Source organism: Callorhinus ursinus, unplaced genomic scaffold, assembly GCF_003265705.2.
Source record: "Callorhinus ursinus isolate GAN/ISIS: 27379988/994484 unplaced genomic scaffold, GSC_fseal_2.0 scaffold18, whole genome shotgun sequence".
NCBI lineage: Eukaryota > Metazoa > Chordata > Mammalia > Carnivora > Otariidae > Callorhinus > Callorhinus ursinus.
Genome location: NW_027397080.1, coordinates 25,629,365 through 25,654,676, shown reverse-complemented (window position 1 = coordinate 25,654,676; position 25,312 = coordinate 25,629,365). Strand labels below are relative to the sequence as shown.

Here is a 25,312-nt window from a genome sequence, read left to right as displayed (position 1 = left end):
CCCCCCCCCCCCAGGGATGGCAGTTATTAGTTCAATTCATGTTGTTTGTTTCTCTGGTTTCTTAACTGGGAGTAGGCCAGAATCCCTTTTTATTTCAGGCCACAATTCAGAGTTTGGATAGGTTCAAAGTTCAGTACTTTATTAGAATATTTTTGTAAAAATGGCCTAGTGCTTCTCTGTGTGATTTGCCTGTTTCGTTTCCCTACCCCGTTGGAAGGAAGTTTAGCTGCTCTAATATTTTAAATAAGCAAAGTAATTTATTCTCAAAATGCCGTGAGGCTGCCACCAAACAGAATTGGTGACGATAACTCTGGCCTTCACACGAAAACATTTAAATCTTAACTTGATAAGTAGACCTTGGAGGACATGGTCTAAACATGAAGAAAATTATAGAAGTCCTCCAAGGCCCCAGAGTGTAAATCTTGATTTCCTACTGCAGTTATGAAATAGTTCCAAAACTATTGCCCAACTACAGCGTGTTCTGTCCTGTGTTATGGTAAACAGATGCGTCAATATTGTTCAGAAGTGAGTATGATTCCTTGACAGTATGTGAACTTTAGAACCTTGGCATAAAGCTGAATATCAAGAAAGAATTTGTTTCAGGGTGGAAAGTGCCACTCAAATAGGCAGACTGATGAAAGTTACAAAGAAATTGGTAAAAGGGATTATTTGCACCTTTTTCTATAAACAGCTAATCCACAAAAACTGAGGAACCAGTTCCTGTCAGTGAATCCCTCAAGTGGAGAGCTAGGAAGGGACAGTTTAAGTAGGGAGGTACACTCAACTCTTAAATATTTGAAGGTGGCTTTTCTGTTACCCTGGTTGTAATCACCAGCTGGTGGGGGAAATAAAAAATTAAGATGTAAGTTGATTTTGTTGTTATTAGGGCTTGGGAGATGAAAATTGACATTGCCTCAATTTCTACCCTTTTTGAGATGGGCTGTAACAAAATTTAAGTGAAGAGTGTGTCAGATTGACACAGCTCAGGATGTGAGGAGTACCTCACTAATTGAACAATTAGGCTAACTCCAAATTTCTTTCTTATTCCTTAGGTCACCTTTTGGGCATTTACTTCCTTCCCAAGCCAAATTAGCATATGCAAAACTGGGCTCCAAGTACTGTGAACCCTGTATTAATAGAGCCTTAAACAGCTCCTGTGTTTCAAGTTTGTTCCATTGGCTCCATTGTAACCTAACACAGTATCTATTTTAAGATGACTGGTGGTCGGTTGTCTTTTCAGTTGTTTGTCCATCAGGCAGGAACAGGATCCACCCTAGACACTTGAGTCATTTCCGTTCACCAAATCATAATAGTAAGCATCATTATAGTTCTTACCTACAAAAATATCACTTACTTGAGGCCCCCTCTCCCACCCTTTTATCTCCCAGGTTCTCCCCTATTACTCATCTTCCCTTTCTCCCTCTCGCAGTTCTATTGGTCTCTTTACCTCACTCCACTTATTTACCTTCTTAAAGGGGTTTATGTTTTTTTTTTTAATGTTCCTGGCTGTTCTTTCCTGTCAAGATTTCCACCACTAATCTCCAAACTTTTTTGGTTATGTATTCCTCTGAGTAAAATGTTTTGGAACATACATCTTTGTGATATATAAAAAGTTACAAACATTATGAACGAATGTGATATGCATTTTATATATATATGCACGTATATGTATATAACTGGAAACATCAATTATGTAATATACATGAAGTAATACCTTATGTACATTATGAACAGCCATAGGATAGAATTTAAGGAAGGATGAATTAAAATAAATGGAAATGAAAATTCTAGTGTTTTTCTGTTCCTTCATGTTTAAAGAGTTGCTTTGCATGCCTGCCCCACATGGAGGATCACTGGTTTAGAATTCAGTCTTCCACATCAGCATCAGTTGTGCATAAGTATGCACTTGGAAAAGGTGTTAATTTTTAACAGCTCTCGTCTGATTATAGTAGTTGTAATATGACGATAACAAATTTAGACTAGAAACTTTCTCTGCTTGTACATGTGATTAAAGCTGGGCATGTTCCATCTCTTAATACAAGTGTGGGCTTGGAAGCCAGTCATGGCTCTGTTTGATACTTTGATTCAGACTTGGCCAGGCAAACTTCAAAGAATTATCAGAACTTAGCTTCACTTTAAATTAATGTCTTTGTATTTTTGAAACATCATTATAATTTATCCCTGTAGGTGGCATGTGGTAAAGATGTGTGCAGAATGTGTAAGGACTCTCAAATGAAAGGCATATTTAAATACCAAATAATAGCAGTGACTGTATGATCCTGGAAAAGCAGCTCTGTACACAGCATGATTTGTGGTTTGTAAAACACTATTTTAAATTAGTAGAAACTGAAATTTTCTATTGTAGCTGGTTTTGACGTGTTTATTTTAGCAGGTAATTTTCATGTATTTTTTTTCCTGATAAATACTGCATATTCATTATAGAGAATTTGTAACTTGCAGGAAAAGATAAGGACAGTAAGTTACTACCTCATAACCCTCAAATAACTACTGTTTACTTTTTTTTAAGATTTTATTTATTTTTTTGAGAGAGAGAGATGGCGAGAGAGAGAGAGAGAGAGAGAGCACGAGCAGAGGGGAGAGGGAGAAGCAGGCTCTCCACTGAGCAGAGAGCCTGACGTGGGACTGGATCCCAGGATCCTGGGATCATGACCTGAGCCGAAGGCAGGTGCTTTACCAGCTGAGCCACCCAGGCGCCCCTGCAGTTTACCTTTTAGCGTATTTTTTTTCTAAGCTTACTTCCTTTGATATATGTATCTTTTTTTTTTTAAGGTTTTATTTATTTGACACAGAGAGACAGCGAGAGAGGGAACACAAGCAGGGGCAGAGGGAGAGGGAGAAGCAGGCTTCCCATGGAGCAGGGAGCCTGATGCGGGACTCGATCCCGGGACTCTAGGATCATGACCTGAGCCGAAGGCGGACGCTTAACAACTGAGCCACCCATGCGCCCCTATATATGTATCTTTTTTTTTCTTTTAAATATTTTATTTATTTATTTGACAGAGAGAGACACAGTGAGAGAGGGAACACAAGCAAGGGGAGTGGGAGAGGGAGAAGCAGGCTTCCCGCTGAGCAGGGAGCCCGATGCGGGGCTCAATCCCAGGACTCTGGGATCATGGCCTGAGCCGAAGGCAGATGCTTAATGACTGAGCCACCCAGGCGCCCCTATATGTATCTTTTAAACACGATGCCCTGAACTATACTAACAGTTTCAACTTTCTTTGTTGCGTCAACACTACATTGTCAGCATTTCCCATCGCATTTCAAATTCTTCAAATTTATCATTTTAATGGCCATATCATATACCGTCCTATGGATATACTACAATTTATTTAACAATTTCCCTGTTGCTGGGCCTTTGAATTGGGGAAAATTGGAAGCAGTTATGAGTAACATTTCCATGGATATCTGTATACTTAAGGCCTTGTCCCCATTTCTGATTATTTTCTCAGGATATATTGTTAGATATGGAATTGCCAGGTCTTTTGAAAGGCTTTTAGTAACTGTTGCCAAATGGTTTTCCAGAAAGTTGGAAAAGTCAAGCTGTTGCATGAGATAGTGTATGTAGATCCCTTGGCATATAGTAGGCTTTCAATTAACGGTAGATACTATTATGTAGCTATTCACATGTGAGTCCAAAGATTTTGTGGCCAGTGTCTGGTCCTTACTGCTAGAAATGTATTGTTACAATTTCTGTTGATTGAAGGCTCTCATTCAGAGACTGGAAAACATTTGACATCATGCTTAAAGATCCCGGAGTTGTGTTTTTTTTTTTTTTTTGGCTTATGAAAATTTATTATTGTCATGTTTTCACCATCAAAACTTATGATCTTGGTCTTTCCTTCTTGCCTTTGTATAAGGCCAAAAGAGAGACATTGGCTACTTTGACAACCTTAAAGCGAACTCCAGGAATGTCACCGACAGCATGACCTTTGCGACCAAATCCAGCAACCAGAACCTCATCATTTTCCTCAATAAAATTCAAACAACCATCATTGGGTACAAAGGCTGTGATTTTTTTTGCCATTCTTGATCAGCTGGACCCTGACACACTTCCTGATGGCAGAATTTGACTGCTTGGCTTCAACTCCTACTTTTTCCAGCACAATTCCTTTTGCATGGGAAGCGCCTCCAAAAGGGTTGGCCTTCAGGGCTGTGCCCAAGTGGGCTTTCTTGTACTGTTTATCATGCCATTTCTGATCTCGTCGGTGGCTGCGGAGCTTCCTGGCAGTACGGAGACCGCGACACTTGCCCATCCTGCCGGCGCCACGGGCCTGAGCAAAAGACCCGGAGTTGTTTTAATTAGACTATTGTTGAATGTTGACTAAGAGGAGAATTCTGTCTGGAGGGCGCCTCCTCTGGAGTACGTCCTCACAGGTGGGCCAGTTCTGCACCTAAAGACTTGCAGCAGTATCAGTTTTCCTGTTGTGTGTTTCATAACTGGCAAAACTAGAATTTTTACCTTTGTGCCTTTGAGTTGGGTGTTCTAGTAGAAAGCATCACCAGTGCTATTACTGAAACTCATTTTGTTTTGACTGGTAGAAATTTGAAACCATTGGCCTAATATACTCCTATTAAGCTGGAAGCTCATTCAGATTTATTCTAGGACTAAAGCTATAAAATCATTGTCTTTCTTAGACTTTTAAACCTGTTTTAACAAAAAGAAATCAGTTCTTTGTGGCAGTTATAATTTTGGTTAAGCTTTTGTTTATCTCCTTTGTGTCCTTGACTAAAATGGAATATGCCCGCTGCTTTGTCAGTGTGAAAGATGTTTGCTCCTCACCCACATTCTCCAGTCTAGTATTTTTAGGAAATGGGGCAGATAGCAATATTCCACATTTCATATATGTGTTTGGTGGTAGTTATTACCTGGATCTTATTGTTACATGAGGCTGTCTTACTTTAAAAAAAAAATTATATTGTCTGCTGAGGAAAGACCGTGTTAACTAACACTGTGGAGTGACATACAGCGTCTACAAGGTGGGAGTCCAAAGAGGGAGAAGTTGCTAGTGTTCGGGTTAGGGGTTACAGTGAGCAGTGGATAGGGTTTGCATCCTCCCGGTTAGTATAGGCCCTTATTGGACGGCTTTATAGCTCTTGCTCAGGTCACCAGCTGATTCACCAGGCCACTTTGGACTTAAGTTTGGGGAAGTTGTATGTGGTCCTTAGGGAAGATTATGTATGGGCTCTGTAGTCAGGCAGACGTTCCAGTCATAGTTCTTGTCTTAACAGCTGTGTGGTCTCAGGTCACCGAACTCTCTGTATCTGCTTCCCTGTCCATAAAATGGGACAAATAAGGCCCACCTCATAAAATAATTGACAATTCAATGTGAGGCTGTCAGTAAGGACCGTGAGAACCCATTCTGATAGAAGCGCATGCAATGGTAGTGTTTTATTGTGGCCCTTCAGGCTGAGGAGATTTCAGTGATCTGGTGGACAGGAGCATTTTGATGCTCCTGAGTTTGATTTCCTATTGTAGATAAATGTTCTTTTATAAGTACAGTTAGAATGTGTCAACTGACTGTATCTCTAAATATACAGATAGTTGAGTTTCTGAACCTGGAAAATTAAGGAGTGGGCCATGGACCACTTGGTCCCTTCATTGTGGTGGCTTCACAGTGTCGCCGCCAGCTTGTAAGAGCTGCCTGCGTGGCGTTTCTCTTGGCATACCTCTTCTTGCTGTACACCTCAACCCAGGACGCTTGTCACTTCAGATTTCCAGTAGTTTTCCCAACAATCCCACAAGTTACGATACGACTCTGAGGTTGTTACTGCAAACAGTCTGTGTTGATTCTGTTGTACCTTACTGTGTGATATGTGCTTAAATAAGGGAGAAGAAGAGAGTGTGAATGGATTGATGGAATGATAGTTGCAGTCTGTCGTAGCATGTTTGAACTCTAGGTTGAGGGTAAGAACTAACATTACATTTCCTTTTTTTCTTTTTTTTAAGATTTTATTTATTTATTTGACAGAGAGAGCTAGAGAGGGAACACAAGCAGGGGGAGTGGGAGAGGGAGAAGCAAGCTCCTGGTGAGCAAGGAGCCCGATGCGCAGGGCTCGATCCCAGGACTCTGGGATCATGACCTGAGCTGAAGGCAGACACTTAACGACTGAGGCAGCCAGGTGCCCCCAACATTACATTTTCTAGTCACGTAGAGAACTTACAAAGTATCGTCAGCCCTACAAACTCTGAAATCAGTTTTTTTGTGCATCCCCAGAAGTATTCGGTTTTGGAAATTCGGTTTCCTGTTCTGTTCGTCACATCAGTGCAAATTCTGTGAGCAGATGTGACAGATCATTTTTCCCAGTATAAATCCTGTATTTTTCAGGTTCTGTGTCAGGCAGTCTTACTATGAAAGCTTTGAGGGCACATGAGGAAACGCTGTAAAATGGTAGTGGAGTAGAAAGACCTGGAAGGGACAGCTGTAGTGATTCTCAAGTCCCAACTGCTTGATTGACAAATGGGGAATGTGAAGCCTGGACCAACTGAGTGACACGGCCACCGTCAGAGCCAGGACAGGACTCAGGCTCCTCAGTTTGCATGTGGCCTGGTGCAAAGCAAATGATTAGCGAGAAAAACCTTTCAAAGCCTGAGCTTATTCTGAATGCCCCTCTGGAGTATGTGATAGCGCAGGGTAGGTTTTATGTTCCTTCATGGTAAAATTACCCTACGCCCTTTGTGCCTTGGCTTTCTGCAGCGCGGTGTTTCATCTGCTTTTCTGCTGTCAGGTTTTCTTCAGTGTTTGATTGCATCTCGTAAAAATAGTAGTAGTAGCAGTACCTCCGTGATGCTTTTTGCCGTCTGTGTTTAGTTGTTCTTTTCTGAATTTCTTCCCCTTTCGTTTTCCACTCATAAGTGCGACCAAACTTTGGGAATAGTAGGAGAGAAGGAAGGATGCAGAACGGGTGGTATTTGGAAAACTTGTAGACTTGCCAGTGTGCAGGGTCATTTAAAGGTGGACACACAGGGATGTCATGTCCAGCTTGGTGACTGTAATTAACAGTGCTGTATCACGCACTTGAAAGCTGCTAGGAGAGTAAATGTTAGAAGTTCTCATCTCACACACACACACACACACACGGCATTTGAGATGGTGAACAAAACAAAATCCTGTCCTCAAGTAGCTTACATTTTAGTGGGGCAGAAAGACAATAAAGAAAGAGGTTTATAATATGAGAGATGAGGGTACATTTTTAATAGAGTGATGAGTGAAGGGCTCTGAAAAGGTAATGTTTGATCAGAGACCTTAAAAGAAATGACTGGGGAGCACCTGGCTGTCTCAGTTGGCAGAGCGTGCGACTCTTGATCTCAGGGTCATGAGTTCGAGCCCCACATTGGGCATAGAGCCTACTTAAAAAAGAGATGACTGGGAAAAGAACATTCCTTAGGTAGAGAGAAGAGCAAGTGAAACAGTCCCAAGGGGGAAATTGATCGTGTTATTTGGGGAACAGCAATTACAGTATGAGATGAAGTCAGAGGGAGAGCCAGGGGCCAAATGGTTTGGGCCTAGTAGGTAACAGGAAGGACTTGGGCTTTTATTCCAGATGTGATAGGAAACCATTGGGGGGTTTTGAGCAGGGACTGACATCGAATGAGAAGGGATGCTGTACATAGTCTTCCTGCTTTGTGCCATGTTACTTCTCAGTACTTTCTACTGTGCAATCTTTTCTGGTTGTAGATTGTCTATGCTGAAAGACCACTCACAGACAACCACAGATCGCTGGCTTCCTACGGCTTGAAAGATGGGGACGTTGTGATTTTACGACAGAAGGAGAACGCCGACCCTCGACCTCCAGTGCAGTTCCCAAGTAAGACATCCTGACACCAGCATCAGGAGAGAGGGCATAACACGGTGGGCCAGAGCTGTGGACTAGCTTCGGGTTCAGAGTGCAGGGGACAGGCTCCGACTGCCCCTTGGTTGCTTTGTAACATTGGATGCATTAACTTCCCTACGTCCGGTTCATCACCAGCTGTGAGATAGGCTGTGAGAATAGTGCACGTGCAAGCTTTGGCACATGGCATGTCCTCAATAAATGTTTGCTTCTGTTGTTATCAATAATGACTTTATCCTTGGGAAGGACCTAGGAGGCCACCTCTGCCGTGATTCCTGACTGACTTTTGCTACTCCGTGTCCAGCCCTCGGCTAGCAGGCCTGTGTGGAGCAGTCAGCCAGGCACTCGTACCCACATCGCGTGGGTCTCATCACTGTTGTGGGGGAAGAGATTCCTTTTTATAATTTGTTACCACTAATAGATGAAGCTCTGATTCTAAGTAATGTCTTCAGTGTTACATAGCTAATAAGTGAAGGCATGGGAACAAAAATGTGGTATTTTTTCCATTATACTGAGCTTTAGGAGCATTAAGCAGCTGGACCACCAAATTCTGTTCCTTCCCCGCTGGCCGTGTTAAGCACATGAAAGGAAGCTGTTGTCGTTGTTGATGTTCCATCCAGATGAGGTGTTTATAATCTGGAATCTGTGCATTGGGATTTAGAACGTTTCTGTGTCCCTGAAATAATCATAGAATTGCGTGGCTGTGAGCATGTGTGCACTTAATGGGGAGAGGATCTGTAGCTTTCTTCAGATACTCAGAGGGGTTCATGATCTGTAGAAAGTTGACAAGGTTCTGAGGTGGAACTGTTTGATGAAATGTAATAGTGTTTTCCATTCCCTGCTATCTTCAGATAGATTTCTTTAAACAGTGTTTAGTCTTTAGGTTGGTTGGTTTTATAGTTTGTGGTAACAGCTGACGGGTGTCTGGGTGAGGATGGTACACTCCATCTTAGAACACAAACTTCCAGTCAGCCTGAGACTGGGGCTGTAAGAGACCATGCACTGTTCTTCCCAGATCGGAGTTACACGAGTCCCTCCAGGCTACTGTTAAACTTTAGAAAGAGTTGTGATTCGAACGTGCCAGTCAACAAAAACCAAATCTTCCTTTGGTTAATTTGGTGAAATTGTTAGTTCTGGAGATTCACCGTTTTTTTTTGTTTTGTTTTTTCTGTACTGTCCCATGTGGACAAGAGAGCCAGCAGGTGGGGGAGGGGAGGTGATCTCGTCTATCAGGTAAACCGGTTTCTCAGAATTACTCTGAAGCGAATGGACCCTCAAGATAAGTGTAACAGGGTTAGAGATAAAATTTCTTGACCCACAGAGAAGGCCTGCCCCTGTGTTTTGCTGGTTGGTATAGATGAACTCCCTCATACACGTACACGCCCACATACGCATTTACTAGCTGCTGGCTCAGGTCTGTTTGAAGAGAGTGTCTAGTTTGAACCCGTGCTAAGAGGCAGAAACTGACGCTGGAATTTAAGGATTCCCTTCTTCTATTGATGTCCCGTAAGCTTCAGGGTGGCCTCAGACTTGGGACAGGAGTGACCATCAGATACTTTTTTGGGATTGAGGAGATGCAGATTCACTCAGTTCTAGCCCCCCATTCTCGCTCTGCTCTACTTTTTCTTTGCTAAGGTAAAACTCCTTTTTAAGTAACAGCTTTATTGAGATATCGTTCGTATACCATATAATTCACTCATTAAAAGATACAGTTCATTGATTTTTAGTATATTCCAAGTTGTGCAGCCATCACTACAATCAATTGTAGCACATTTTCATCACCTTAAAAATAAACTGTACCTGTTAGCGGTCATTCCCCATCTGCCTCCAAGCCTCCTGGCCCTGGGCAGCCATCGGTCTACTTTCTGTCTCGGTGTATTTTCCTATTCTGGACATTTCATATACGTGGAATCATATAATATGTGGGTCCTTTGTGTAAGGCTTCCTTTTATTTTCCTTTCATTTTAATAAGGTCAGCTCAGCCTGGATTATAGAACCTGGGTGTTGTAGCCTCTAAATCTGTTCTATCTTTTGGTGACCTCAGCACTGAGAACCTGAGCATGTTCCTTTTCTTCTGTTTGTCTCTCCTGTAAAATGATTATACCTGCTAGCTCCCCGGGGGTGTAAGAGTTAGCAGTGATGCACAGAGTGAAAGTGTAAATTCCAAGAATGAATATGTTTAGCAGAGACTTGTAGAATTTTACATCTAAAATTGATGCAGTTCCCTTGGTTTGTATAGTATTCTTTACCCAAGGTGTGCAGGCTCGTTGAAACATGTCAAAGTGGACTGGGATTTTTCTCAAGAATTACATCCAGAATTATGTGATTATGTTTACTGAGACTAGCTTCAATTTTTTTTTTTTTTTTTTAAAGATTTTATTCATTTATTCATGAGAGAGACAGAGGGAGAGAGAAGCAGAGGGAGAAGCAGGCTCCCAAGGAGCAGGGAGCCCGATGCGGGACTCGATCCCAGGACCCCGGGATCATGACCTGAGCCGAAGGCAGACGCTTAACCATCTGAGCCACCCAGGCGCCCTAGCTTCAATGTTTTAAAAACACAAATAAGTAGGGGCACCTGGGTGGCTCAGTCGTTAAGCGTCTGCCCTCGGCTCAGGTCATGATCCCAGGGTCCTGGGATCGAGCCCCTCATCGGGTTCCCTGCTCAGCGAGGAGCCTGCTTCTCCCTCTCCCGCTCCCCCTGCTTGTGTTCCCTCTCTCTCTGTCTCTCTCTCTCTGTCAAGTAAATAAAATCTTAAAAAAAACCACACACACAAATAAGTAAAAACTTGTCATCTCTTCTGGGATACTGTATAAGCCAAAAGTCTAGGGTTACTTCCATTGTCAGCACCCCTTTTCTGTTCTTGCCTGTGGGTTCTCTCTCGGACTGCTGTCTTTATATTTAGTTAGTTGAGAGAGAGAGCAGGGGAAGGGTCAGATGTCTGCAGTTACCATTTACTACATGCCATGTACCAGCATATGTTCCGCTGTTCCCTTCAAATGTTTGTTTTTATGGAGTCACTGGAAGTAAACTTTGAACCGATTTTCCCCAACAGACTTACCCCGAATAGACTTCCGTAGTATAGCCGTGCCTGGCACGTCAGGCTCCCGGCAGCGCCAGCCACCAGGGGCACAGCAGTCCCACTCATCTCCTGGAGACATAGCTTCATCTCCTCAGGGCTTGGACAATCCAGCCTTGCTCCGAGACATGTTGCTGGCCAACCCCCATGAGCTGTCCTTGCTGAAGGAACGCAATCCACCCCTGGCAGATGCTCTGCTCAGTGGAGACCTTGGTAAGCTTATAAATATGGAAGACTGTCAAGCTGACCTGAGGGGAAGTAGTTCTGTCGCAGCATGTGTGGAGAAACTCAAGCAACTGGTGTGTTCAGCCCACCGCGTCACGGGGTTTCTTGAACCTACCAGTTGCTCTCTAGGTAAAGTAGTGCTAGTATCAAAGGCTGAGTCGATTGGCAGTAGTGAGAGAATTTTACAACTGCATAGAGTTCTGAAATCCAGCTTGACCAGTCCCCTCCATTGACTTTTTTTTTTTTCAAATTATTTTCACAGCGCATAACCTAGGAACTGATATTTTAACCTGTTTGGTTAGACTCTCAGTTTGAGAGCGCACTAGTAAGCCAGCTTGCTGCCAGGTGAAATGCTTTTAGTTATAGAAAACATGTCCAGTGCCATCAGCCTGCATGGTAAAATGGAACCAACCCCTTTATTTTCACCCACCCCAAGTTTTAAGGAGAGTGGGGTTGTTGCTAACAGTTTGCTTGGAGCTGTATTTGGGCCATTCTTATATTAAACAGAACGCATATTTTTAGTCAGCTTCATGAATAAAGTTTTTCTCTGTAAATTTCTCTAGTTTTACTCTTGGGCTTATGAAGTGGTACTGATTAAATTTTAAAACGTAACAGATACTTAATAGCTCATTTCTCAGTTGACCATTTTTTAGATCGAGGTAATAATTACCTAACAGAAATGCACAGATTTTAAGTATACAGTTCATTGAGTTTTGGCAAACTCATGTAGCCACTACCCTAGTCAAGATACAGAACATTTTTCTCACTCCAGAAGTTCCAGTATATTCTCTGCAACAAGTCAGTTATGGGCTACTGCCATTCTGATAATCATGGTTTTGATCTTCACATAAATGGAATCATATACTATGTCCTCTCTCATGTCAGGCTTCTTTTGCTCAACTTAATGTGTTTTAGATTCATTCATGGTGTGTGTATTAATAGTTCCTATGACCGTTATTTTGGTGTCTTTAATTTCTTATGTAGCAGATCTAGTCACCAAAGACCACAATGATGGCATGTTTAAGTTTATACACTTATATGCACCCCCATTTAAGAAATAGCAAAATTAAGGTGATTCTTCTAACATACATTTTAAAGCAAGCAATATTTTCTCTTTACTCATTTTCCTATTATTCATCAGGTTAGATAGGTAGGCTAACAGTAGTTTGCATTTAACTTACCTGGCTTAAGGCAGAGGGTGTTACAAAGGGAATGGAACTAGAAGAGGAGAAACAGGGTTGTAGTGCACTGTTTTTTTGTTTGATTTTTGTTTTTTAATTGAACTATAGTTGACACACAATGTTACCCTAGTTTCATGTGTACAACATAGTGATTCATCAAGTCTGTGCCTTATGCTGTGCTCACCACAGGCACACCATTTGTCACCACACAAACGCTATTACAGTACCATTGACTGCGTTCCCTGTTGTCGTGCTCTGTTTTATTTCTAGGTAATAGGTTCATAAGAGCAGCTGGGGAGGAGAGTGCAGCCATTTACCTGCCACACAGATAGTCATTCCCGCTGATTTCAGTCGAACTATTGTTGTCTCCGGGTAGAAACAATACGATGGATAACTTCTTACAGGAAGAAATGATTTTTGCAAAGACTTGATTTCTTTATACTGAATTTGGGTGACGTAGTCTTGCTTCAGCAAATAGCAAGTAAATGTAATTGCTCACTTAAAATAATTCTTAGGGTTCCTTTCTGCATCTCTTTACAGTTGTATCTTGAGAAACTATTTGATCTGGAGAAATACTAATAAAGAATGGAAATAGAGTGGTACTGAAGACTTTCCCCCTTATTTTTGTAGAGAAATTTTCTAGGGTCCTGGTGGAGCAGCAGCAGGACCGAGCCCGGAGAGAGCAAGAAAGGATTCGTCTCTTTTCTGCTGACCCTTTTGATCTTGAAGCTCAGGCAAAAATAGAAGAAGATATAAGGTAATGACCCTTTACCTAAAGAGCGAGCTTTAGAGAATCCAGAGTTCCCGAATGACAGGTGACCCGGTATCAGTTGGGCATCTGCTCTGAAGCAGCGTCCTTGTTTTTTGTGTTTGAGAGAGCAGCATCAGCCTTTTAGGTCATTCTCTCCTCACACGTTGATTCAACATTACAAACCTAACTTAATGGCTTTCTCTTCCAAAACTTGAATATGAAAACTCCGGGACCAGCCCACAGTGCATCATCAAAGCAGCTGCAGGTAGAAGACCCCGGGGCTGAGCAGAAGCCCCAGCTGGGTGAGACTGTTAGGCTGACTGACTGGAATCTCAGTCCTTAGACATAACGCGGGAGCCCTGGTTAAACCCAGGCTTGAGCGTGATTGGATTAGAGAGAGCTCTGGACAGATGGAACCCTGTAGTCCTGGGTCTGTTTTCCTCCTTCAGTTCTTGCCTGGCCTCAGTGGATAAACTGACTGCCGGACACTTTTCCAGCTCTCACATCTCTAATGCTGTTGTTCTCACCAGGGGCTACGTTAAAATCACAAAAGAAGCTTTAAAAATGTAGATGCTTGTGCTTCACTCCCAAATCTGGTGGATCAGAATCTTAAGAGGTGGGGCCAGAGCAGGTACAGTGATGCTAATGCCAACCTTGGCCACATTTCTAGTCATGAGCAAGATGCTCTTCAGTCCCTTAGAGTGAAAGAACAGCTGCCCCCCCCACCCCCATTCAGTTTTTGTTGCAAACGGTTAAGGCCTTAGTTCTTCCCCCACCTTATGCAGGGTCTCGGTTTTCTGCGGTTAACTGTAGTCCAGAAGCAGATAGATCAGAAGATCAGTAGTAGCCTAATACTACGTCACAAAACTTCTGTCATTCACCTCACTTCATCTTATTACGTAGGCATTTTATCATCTAATATCATCATGAGAAGGGTGAGTACAGTACAATCAGATATTTTGAGAGAGACCACATTCACATAATGTTTATTACAGAATATTATAATTATTTTATTATTGCTGCTTCTATCTCACTATGCTTCACTGATAAACGAAGGTTTATCATAGGTATGTATACACAGGAAAAAACATAGTATGTATAGAATTTGGTACTCTTTGTGGTTTCGGGCGTCCCCTAGGGGTCATGGAATGTATCCCTTGCAGAGAAAGGGGGGACTGCTGTATAACTAAGAATTATGTTCTTCGTTGTCATAATCTTTTGTTACTCGAATGAAGCCCCACTTGGTCGTTATATTAAACTGTCAGCTTGGAAGTCAAATAATGGTTATTTTATTTCTTGTTTCTGTAACTACATTTGAAATTAGGGAAATTTAAATTGTATGTCAGAATCAGTTGTCAGCCCCAAGCCATTCGTGTTCTCGTTGATGAAGCGCCCCCATTAATTGCATCAGTATATTAGTATATGAATATCTTTGAAAAAACATCTCGCTAGTTAAATCTACCCAGAGAAACAGGAAGAAATTTGTGTTCTCTGAACTAGACCCCATTGCAGCTCTTAGGGAACCTGACTGACATAATTCTCAAGAATAGACAACCCAGGAAGTAGGAGTGGTGGGAGGGAGAGTGGAGAGGCATCGTGGCCAAACCCTGACCTGCCCTGTGGGCAGGGCAGCAGTGAGATGAGGCACATTCGTGTGGCTCATGGGGGGCCAGGGGAGATTAAGGAAATGGGGTAATGTGTACACGCTTTTAAAGAAGACCTTGTGCCTCTCAAGAGACTCTTACATATAGGGTCCAGAAGAGCCAAAGTGACTGGTATTATCTCAGAATCTGATTTTGCTGAAATTTATCTTGGTTGGAGTCAATGCAAGGTCAGGAGTGTACAACTAATTTTAGTTCCTTTCTAAATTTATGAATGTGGCATAAGAGAAAAGCTGTGTAATTCCGTCAAATGCCTCCAAAAATTTTATTTGGTACGCTGCATCAGTGACTACTCAGGGTATATGTACACTGGGGTATAATAGCTTGCATATTTCCCTGACTAAATTAAGCAAGTGTGCCTTTGATTTCCTGAAAAGTTTCATATATTACAGAATGGCTGATGAAATCATCAGATCAGTTGAGGTAGAGTATTATTACAAAAAGGACAGGCACTACAAGTTAGAGCAGGGGTCAGCCAGAGAGTAAATATTTTAGGGTTTACAGGCCCTGCTCTCTCTGTCACGAGGCTCGTTTAAGCCAGTGCCGGTACCAGAGCGGCCATACGTAATGCGACAGCACAGAAGTGAGCATGCAGCTGCACTCCCGTAGAAGTTTCTTTGCACAAACGGGTGGTGGTCTGTGGTTGTAGTTTATCCCCAATCTGGGGCCCCGTTCTGTTCGTGTCTCAATCTTCAGGTACGTTGCCCAGCCCCTGCCCTCATTCCCATTAATGTTGGTAGTGTTTGATAACTTTGCACAGTGGCAGTATCGTAGCCAATGAGGTTTATCCGAGGCACATGTTTTTAAAAGGTTGGGAATGAAGGCATGAGATGTTGGAGTAAGCTGGAACCCCCTTTTACATCCTTTTCTCATGTGGGAACTAGAATATGTGTGACGTTTGAAGGAACGATTTGACGGCCCACGTGAGCCGTGATAAGTGTGTGTGTGGTTTTCTAAGTGAGAGCGGTAACTAGAGAGACGCATGCATTTGCTGAGCATCTGCTTTTGTATCACTGTGTTCTAGATGCTCTCCGCCTCGTAGCCACACTACAACAGGAGTCATTACCCTCACTCACAGGTAGAAAACCCAGTCTCGGGAGTTAAGCAGAGACACAGCACAGACCGTTAACACCCATGTATTATATTTGCCAACTCTTTCTAAGGCACTGGACATAGGAAGTGTACCCAGATCCCCAGTAAATCACCCGTTAAAATTTAAGCATTCGTGAAATTCTCACATTCTATAGAATTAAAAGGTTGTGACCCTTACTCTCCAGAGGTTTATCTTCCTGTATCTGAGCTCATAAAGGGACAGGAACTGTTTTGCGTGAGAAAGCCATGTGTATGCCTTTTGATTTTCTGCCGGCTGCATCCCCACCTCACCTGTTGCAGGAAAGAGCATCGGTTTTCATTTCCATGACTCAACTGCTATAACAGGGGCAAAAGAGGTGTACAGTTCTGTTGGGGTTTTTTTCCCCTAGTCAGGGAAAGGGAAACCACGGACACTCTAAGGCCTTGGGGGCTCGGGCAGGAGGCTGCCCTGCAGGCAAAGGAAGAGCCGGTGGAGGGGCCTTATTTGGCGCGCTGGGGGTTGGTGTGGCCGTGCTTCTTCCCAAGGCAGTTGACAGTGCAGGGGTGCAGGCAAGCAAAGCACTGGTGGCAGATGATCTTGTCACAGTTTTATTTCTGGGCCAGTTGGCTGAGGGAAGGCTCCATGGTGCCACCCCGCAGGCAAAGCACCAAGTGCAGGGTGGGCTCTCACGGGATATTGTAGTCTGAGAGAGTGCGGCCATCCTTCAGCGGTTTGCCCACAAAAATCAGACACTGCTGGTCAGGTGGGATGCTCTCCTTGTTTTGGATTTTGGCTTTGACATTCTCACTGGTGTCACTGGGCTCAACCTCGAGGTTGATGGTCTTGCCTGCCGGGGTCTTCGCGAAGATCGGCGTCTCTGTGTCTGCCACTGTTGAAGAGAAAGCCAAGTCTGTTTTTAATATTGTGACTTTGAAACAGATTTCCCTTCCTGGAAATAATGATTTTTACTATACTTGGTTTTGGTTTGTTACAGGCAACAGAACATTGAGGAAAACATGACAATAGCTATGGAAGAGGCTCCTGAAAGTTTTGGTCAAGTGGTGATGCTTTATATTAACTGCAAAGTGAATGGACATCCTGTGAAAGCCTTTGTTGACTCAGGTGACGTCTCCAGCTCAGTCTCTCCATCTCTCCGACATTCTGACCTGACACAGGGAGAAGGGGAGCCTGGTGCCTGTTAAAGCTGGCAGGAGTCTACTGGACTGCTAACAAGCCTGGGGGTTACTTCACTTGCCAATCTTGTTGTTTGTTTGTTTGTAACAGGTTTATTTCTTAATCGTTTCTTAACTGGTTTTGTATTGTGCAGTATGTCCTTTATCTTCCTACCTTCCTTTATTTGGCATCCTGAATTTTTAGGATACCTCTGTAAGAAATTTGGGAATAAATGGTTTAGGAGAAGGAGCCGTAAGAAGCAACTGTATAGAGTGTAGGTCAAATATCTCAGCGTGGTCTGTGTGGCATCACTTTGCCAGGAGCTATGAGGAGTTGAAGCATGTATTGAATCAGGGCTCTTGCCCTTAAAGAACTTAGCAGCCAGGTCAGGAGACAGGGAGTTTCCCTCTTGAGGATTTAAATAATCCCTGTACCAGCGGCACCTTTCCTCGCGGTAGTAACTCTGCTTTGTAGGAAGACCACACACAACACCGTGTGGGTGCGGCTCAGTGGTCTTACATGTCTTAATTCTGTGTAGCTCACCCAGACTCTTAAGATAGGATGAGTCCTAGAGTAGTAAAAGGCCCTGTTCAAGGAACATTTTCCTCCATTTGTTCATCCACAATTATTTGAGCACATGCTAGGTTTCACCTGCCATTAGGTGTTTGTATCTTGAGATGCATACATTCCTGGGAGAAGCACATTCGCTGATTATTCAGTTTAAAAAAATGTCTGTTGAGGGGCGCCTGGGTGGCCCAGTCGTTAAGCGTCTGCCTTTGGCTCAGGTCATGATCCCAGGGTCCTGGGATCGAGCCCCGCATCAGGCTCCCTGCTCGGCGGGAAGCCTGCTTCTCCCTCTCCCACTCCCCCTGCTTGTGTTCCCTCTCTCGCTGTGTCTCTCTCTGTCAGATAAATAAATAAAATCTTAAAAAAAAAAAAAAAGTCCATTGAATGCTGTAGGCAGGGCACTTGTGCTGAGTGTTTGGGAGTAAAACTCACTAACTGGAGCTTCATGGGGCTCCTATGAGTGAGAGACAAATACATACATAAGAGGCCCTAATAGTAACACTCAACATTTACTGAGCCCTTACTTTGTGCCAAGCACTATGCTAGGTGCTTAATATAAATCATCTTAATCTCACTTAATCCTCGGGTTACCCCTATGAACCGTGTTCAACTAGTAACCCTATTTTGTAGATGAGAAAACAGAGAGGTGATGTCACTCCAGGGAGACCGAGGTCACGAGTAGTGGACTTTGGATTCAGCTCCAGATCTGTTTGATGCCACAACTCAGTGACCACAAAAATCAGATGCATGTTGGATAGCCATCGACACCACATTCTCCCTCTGACTGGCGTGCTCAGGCATGGCTTCCCCACAGAGCGGGCATCTGAACTGCCCTGCCTCCACGGGCAAAGGAAGGGGCTTCTAGCCAAGGCTTGAGAAAAGGCAGGAGAATTGCAAAAGGTGCCCTTTCTTGCCTTGGGGGGCTCACTTACGTTACAACAATAAGTAGCTTTTGTGGAGTAGTGTGGGGAGAGAGGAAGAGAAGAGATTGCTTTCTCCAATTTTCTTCTCCTTCATTTTTCCTGGGCCCTCTTGAATCTAAGCTTCCTCAAATGCCAAGAGCTTTCAGTGCCCACAAAGCGTAAGGTGCCTAATGAGTAAAACGAACAGGAAGTGTTGGAATTGAATGAGAGGGGAGATCACTGGGCAAGGTGGACCAGCTGGGGAGGAGGCGGGGTTTGAGCTGGGCCCTACCGCCTGAGTGGAGTTCAGAGAAAGTGAAGGCGGGGGAGGGGGGCACTCTGCAGGAGGGTCAGCGGGAGTGAGAGGCAGAGGGAGCAGCTTGGTCCTGTGCAAGTGGAGGGTTTAGAACAGTCAGAGCATGGGGCTGACAGCTGCATCTGTTGGGCCTGCTATAAAAGAATACCACTGACTGGGGGGTTATGAACAGCCCAGGTTTATTTCTCATAGTTCTGGAGGCTGGGAACCCAGAACGAAGGTGCAGGCAAGTGCGGTGTCTGCTGAGGACCCACTTCCCCCATCCCAGACAATCATCTTCTCAGTGTCCTCACATGGCAGAAAGGGTGAGCGAGCTGTCTGGGGGCTCTTGTGTAAGGATGCTCGTCCCGTCCCCGAGGATTTCATCTCCATGACTACTCCCCTCCTGAAGGCCCCACCTCCTAATGCAGTCACGTTAGGAATGTGATAGTTTCAACAAAGGAGGTTTGGAGGGACACAGACATCCGGTCTGGAGCAACGGGAAGCAGTCTGGCCAGGATGAGGTAGACTCTGGAACTGTGGCAGGTGGTTTGAAGCTAATCTTAGAGGAGGAGCCATTGAGGATTTTTGAGCAGATGAATAAGTGATCTGAAGGTCATATTTGAGGAAGACTGACGACAGTGACAGATCTGGAAAATTATGTATCCCTCAGGGTCAGAACTATTCCCTTGCTTTAAATTATACCTCCACAGAGTGGTTTGGAAACCAGAGAAATTGTCCACCAGCGAGGGGAATAGGGTGTGAGCTGGGCTGATTGCTATGGTCAGAAGAAGGAAGGTCAGAAATAGAAATTGCATAAAACTTACTCAGAGGGTTGGAGCCGAGTTTGAGAGTAGGGAGAAGGCTAAAAGACGAGGAGTCACAAGTATGAAGTTCTGTGTTGCAAGAAAGTAACTTCATTGGTAAGGAGAGAAATCCAAAGTGAGAATCACTTGGGAGAGAAAGGGTTTAATACCTGTTGGCTTGGAGATGGAAATGTCGAGCACACGGACGTGTAGACTAGAGTCTTGGGAGAGATTCGGACCGTAGGGGAAAACAGAGATGTGTCTGTCTCCTGCACAGGCCTGCTTCGGCCACATGGATGAATACATGCAAGAAAAGACCCTGACTGCCCTCTTTGCCAGAGTGTGATTGTTGGCGCAGAGAGGGCGAGTTCAGCTCGTATTTATTTGAGAGACTGCACGTTTTACCTAGTAAATTATAGTGTCCCAAAGTTCGAAAGAAAAATAACCTGCTAAGATGTTTAGAGGTACTTGGTGAAGGTGGATCTGACTGTAAAGTAGTGCTTAACTTAGTGTTTCCATCTGTAGACATGGTTTGACTTTCTGAAAGTCCTCTCCAGGTAGTTTCGCTTTCTGTCGGTAAAGTTTGAAAATGTCTTCCAATTACTACATTTAAACAAAATATTCTTTCATTCCCTGTCAGGTTTCTACACTGCGTTTCAGATTCCAGTGTGTAACTGGAAGTTGAATTAAGTGTGACAGGAACAACTAAGGGCTAGATTAAGCTAGGTATGAATAATTTTACACAGACAAAAGCCTGGGGGTGAACTTGCTCTCTGCCCTGTTCCCAGGCTACATTTTTAATCTTAGCACAAACGTGGACTTTGTTTTTATTATCTGATGTTTCCCTCCACTTCTAGGTGCCCAGATGACTATTATGAGCCAAGCTTGTGCAGAAAGGTGTAATATAATGAGGCTGGTGGACCGTCGGTGGGCAGGGATCGCCAAAGGAGTGGGCACTCAGAAGATTATTGGAAGGGTACATCTAGGTGAGCAAAGGCACCGCGGGAGTCTTTTCAGAATAGTAGATTCTTAAAAAATTCATTTTGCTTAGGTATATCTGATCCAGCAAGCCTAATCGCCAGGAATTTTAAATCTTCTGTTTTGTCTGAATTACACATGCACATGTTTTAGCTGGTTATGAAAAATCAGTCGCTGTGTACTTCTCTGTTCCTGTGCCTTAGAGATCCCTTTCAACTATTTTAGCTCATTTCTTTTGGTGCTTACCTCCATATTTCAAAATAACGCGTGTATTGTGCTGTTACTGATACGTAAATACTGTTGAGAGCTGAGCCATCTAATTGAAAATGATTGCTTTTCCTTTTGTGTCTAGTATTGTTTTTCTCGTAATAATTCTTTTGTTTTGGTCATTTGGGATTCTGTGTGTTACTCAGTCCCCAAACCCACTTACCTAGTTGTGTAAATCTTCTTTATGCATTTCATCCTGTTGAAGATTCTTCTAGAGACTGGACGGGTGCTTCAGAGTTGCCTCACAGCTGCTGTTCAGAATCTCCCTTGCCTGGGTCTCAAAGGCTCCTTTCCCCTTGGTGGTAAATTGGATTATGTGCATCCCCTGTCTCACTCTTTGTAATTTTGCTCCTCATCCTTAGAGTACACCTTCCAGTAGCTTCCTGAGAAAAAGTGTAAGGGTGGAAACTGAGTCCTTAAGAATCAGAACTTGTCTTTTTCCACTATATTCTACCAGTGTGGCTAAGTTGGAAATCATTTCTGTTTTCCGCAGTTTTTGTCAGTGGGTTGCTGTAGGGAAGCTGGCTGCTGTCCCGATTCTTGACCCTTTATGTGAAAGATTTCTTTTCCGTTTCTGAAGCTTGTGGAATCCTCTTTGACCTCAGTGTTTTGGAATTTCACAGCGATGTACTCGGGTGTAGATCTGTCTTCATCCACTGCACTGGGTACTTTTCACTCCCTGCACCCCTCCGCCCTATGTCTGTTGCTTGGGTGGGATAAATCTCCTATCCTGGACTTGTCTTCTAGTATTCTTTCTTTCCTATTTCTCTCTTTCATGTGTCCTGGGTGTGTTATTTGTTTGGCAGATTTCCTCAACTTTGCCTCCCAACCTTTCTATTATGTTTTGCATTTATTTGATGTTTGTGTTAGATGGTTTTCCCAGATGTCTGCTGACCCTTGGCATCTGCTCATATTGAAGACTGAGACACCAAAAGGCTATTTGGAAGATTACTTGGGTGGGCAGCCATGGCAATTGTGGGTGATCTGGAAGTTGGAAGGGAGAAAAGGGCTAGATGCTCAGTAAACTTGAACTTCATCCCCCTGGGTTTCAGTTACATGCTTGTTGTATCTCTGTCTTCCTCCGTGCCCACCTCTGTTTTACCGTCTTGAGAAAATAAACCTCCGGTCTACTGTGGGGGTGAAGGGAAGAAGTCACGTGACTGAGCAGAGGGCCAGAGGGAACCCCAAGATCTAACTGTGCCTCCTACAGAGACCTTCACCCAGTCTTCCTGCTTTGGACCCACCTCTACCCCTGTTTGCACAGGTCCTTGTTCATCAGCCTCTGGGGAGTTCTGACATGTGAACTGGCTTACTTCCTGGTTTTCCTTACTGTCCTCTGCTTTCTGTTCCAAAATTGTGTTTCAGTTGTTTCTTCCATTATTTTTGTCCTTAGTGATTTGTACCTTAAATAAACTTTTATTATGAATCTTTTAGGAGTAAATGGAGATAAATACATGTCTTCAGTCCCTCATCTCTAACCAAAATTGTTCTTTTTCTTAATACTTTAAATCCTTTTGAGTGAGACTTAACCACCAAGTCCCACTTCATCTCCTTCTGGCCTTTTTTTCCATGCATTTTATTCTTGCAAAAAAGTGGTCATATAATGTATAGAATTTTATACCCTGTTTTATGAAAAAATGATATTCATAATATTTCTCTACTGTTACTACATATTTCATAAGCACCATTCAGATGCATAGCATTCTCTTATATGGGCTTAGTGGTCAACTCTTAGGATAAAATTTCCCCCCAATATTTTATTATTGTAATACGGCAGTGGATTTTTGTGTAGTTTTGTGCACATTTTAATTTTTTTTAGTCAGAATTCCTGTAAGTGAAGCTACTGAATCAAAGGTTATGAATACTTAAAAGCTCTTGATGTATTTCTAACTTGTACCAAAGCAGCTTTCCCAGCAATGAATCAGTATTCATCTTGAGGTCCTTATGCAATCAAGGGTTATTAGTTTTTACTCCCTTAATGTACAGATTAAAAAAGGGTTTTTTTTTTTTTTTTACTGTAAGTTTCTTTTATTGCCGGTGTTAGATTCTACCCATTTTTCTCTTTTTTTTGTAATATATTTGTCTATTAGAGTCTCTGTGTTTTCTTTTGTCGATTTGTATAGACTAAGAATAGTTTAAATACCTTCCTCACATATACTTCCCTACCTACAGTGGGCCTGAACTATCACACAATGGTTGCTTCAGAGTCTAAATTCTCAGAATTTTTGTGGTTTTAGGTAGGAAAATGATAGGAGGAAGTAATGTAAGTACCAGTCTCCTGTGTCCTTCCTTGTGGATGGGCAAGCTGTAGCATTTGCAGCTTTGGCTATGATAGGGAGGAAGAAAACCTTACGATTATAAGGGAAATCTAAGTAAAGGGGAGCTATGTCACGGATAAGAAGCCTCAGGATGTCGAAGGTGGTAATTCTCCCACATTCATCAGCAGTAGAGTCATTATAATACCCTTAAGATCCCAGTAGGTTTCTTTTTTTTTTGTGAGACCTGATGTGCTAACTTAAAATTCTACATGGGCCATTTATTGTAGGAATAGGCAGGATACTCTGGAATAACTCCCTCTCTAGGTGTCAAGACCAGAGGGCTAGAACAGAAACAGACCCATGCTTACGTGGACCTTGACACATGAGAGAGGAAATCTTACGGAGCGGAGGGAAGTTTTCAGGAAACGGTGCTAGGACAGCTGGGTGTCCGTGTGGAAAAAATGAATTGGAGATTGGACCCTGTCTTACATCGCACACAAATGTCAGTTCAGGGTTGATGAAAGACCTTGATGTGAAAGGCAGTCAGAGCTTTTAGAAGAAAATATAGGAGAATATCTTGCATGGGGAAGGGGTTCCTTAAAAGTTAAGAAGGAAATTATTTGACGAATTTGGCCACATTAAGATTAAGAACTTTTTATCAAAAGGCATAAAGAAAGTGAACAAATGCAAAGTAGGAAAGAATTTTTGTAACACATATGACTAATAAAGGATTCAGATTCAGAATATGTACATTATGTGTGTGTTGTCTGTCCTCCAATTCAGGAGAAAAGACAGTATAGGGGCACCTGGGTGGCTCAGTTAAGGGTCCAACTCTTGATCTCAGCTCAGGTCTTATCTCAGGGTCATGAGTTCAAGCCCTGCTTTGGGCTCCACACTAGGCATGAAGTCTGCTTAAAAAAAAAAAAAAATTATAAAAAAATTGCAGAAACGACTAAATAAGCACTTTACACACACACACACACACACACACACACACACACACACACACACCATTAGAGAAACTGAATACACACCAGGAGACAAGTACCAGAATATTTATTCAGGGTAGCATTGCTTATGACAGCAGAAAACTGAAAGCGACCCAGAAAGTCGCGGAGCAATAGAATCGATAAATCAGTTTTGGTATATTAGATATTACAGTACTCTAAGGGGTGATTTAAAGTGAAAGAAACAGAGTCCGATGTACAGGGATAGATCTCAAAATATTTTTTGAGTAAAGAAGCAAATGGTAGTTCAAAAACACAAAGTTAAACAGTAATGCTGCTTAGAAATCATACAGAACTGGTAAGGATTATTTAAAAAGCTGGGAATGATGAACACAAAAACCAGCTTAGTGGGGAAGGTTGGAGAAGTCACTGAGTTCTGATCGGTAGAATATATAGGGAATTTCTGTGCTTTTGTGTTTTCTAACCTGGGAAATAAATGCATCGGTGTTTGTTCTATTAGACTTTATACTGTACACATTTCATATACTCTTCTGTTTGTAAGATAAACTTAAGAACAGGGTGCGTGGGGGCTCAGTCAGTTGAGAGTCCGCCTTCGGCTCGGGTCGTGATCCCAGGGGGCTCAGATCGAGTCCCGAGTTGGGCTCCCTGCTCAGAGAGGAGCCTGCTTCTTCCTCTGCAACCTCCCCCACAGCAGTGCATTCATGCTTTCTCTCAAAAATAAATAAAATCTTTAAAAAAAAAGATATACTTAATAACAAAGTAATTTTTATTTTTTTTATTTGACAGAGAGAGACAGTGAGAGAGGGAACACAAGCAGGGGAGTGGGAGAGGGAGAAGCAGGCTTCCCATGGAGCAGGGACCCCGATGTGGGACTTGGTCCCAGGACCCTGGGATCACAACCTGAGCCGAAGGCAGATGCTCAACAACTGAGCCACCCAGGCGCTCCAACAAAGTAATTTTAATATATTATATGTATATATATATATAGGACTAATTAAGGAAAGAGGCAAAGCAGGAGGCTCCAGGCAAACACAGGCATTGGTTTGTCTCAGCTTTTGCAAATAGAAACTTGATTATAACAGGCAATAATAAACAGTTTACTTTTTGGAGGCTAACTTATGTACAGATTTTATTTCCCTTTTAGAAAGCCTTTTGTAAGCGTTTAGGAAGCAAGTGGTTAATATTGGAGGAACTTAGGGCCAGCTTTCCTTACCACCTGAGCATGTGTCCCAATGGTACCATGTATCTAGCCGAGTATTCTGGGTAGTGTCGTTCCACTC

General features: G+C 43.0%; 1 protein-coding gene and 1 pseudogene across 5 annotated transcripts in view; one reads left to right on the top strand and one right to left on the bottom strand.

Annotated features, from left to right (window-relative positions):
• DDI2 (DNA damage inducible 1 homolog 2) overlaps positions 1-25,312 on the top strand; it is a 42,189-nt gene that overhangs the window by 1,111 nt on the left and 15,766 nt on the right. For 2 of the 5 annotated variants that reach the window (XM_073903310.1, XM_025855711.2), the window contains exons 2-6: positions 7,698-7,827; positions 10,905-11,141; positions 12,965-13,091; positions 16,813-16,940; positions 20,419-20,547. In XM_073903310.1, coding sequence (XP_073759411.1) covers positions 7,698-7,827; positions 10,905-11,141; positions 12,965-13,091; positions 16,813-16,940; positions 20,419-20,547 — 751 coding nt within the window. Of the gene's footprint in view, positions 1-4,258; positions 4,396-7,697; positions 7,828-10,904; positions 11,142-12,964; positions 13,092-16,812; positions 16,941-17,021; positions 20,288-20,418; positions 20,548-25,312 lie in introns of those variants that run through there. The other 3 variants (XM_073903311.1, XM_073903312.1, XM_073903313.1) reach the window with 3 other exon arrangements.
• Positions 3,789-4,287, bottom strand: LOC112811572 (small ribosomal subunit protein uS12-like; annotated as a pseudogene).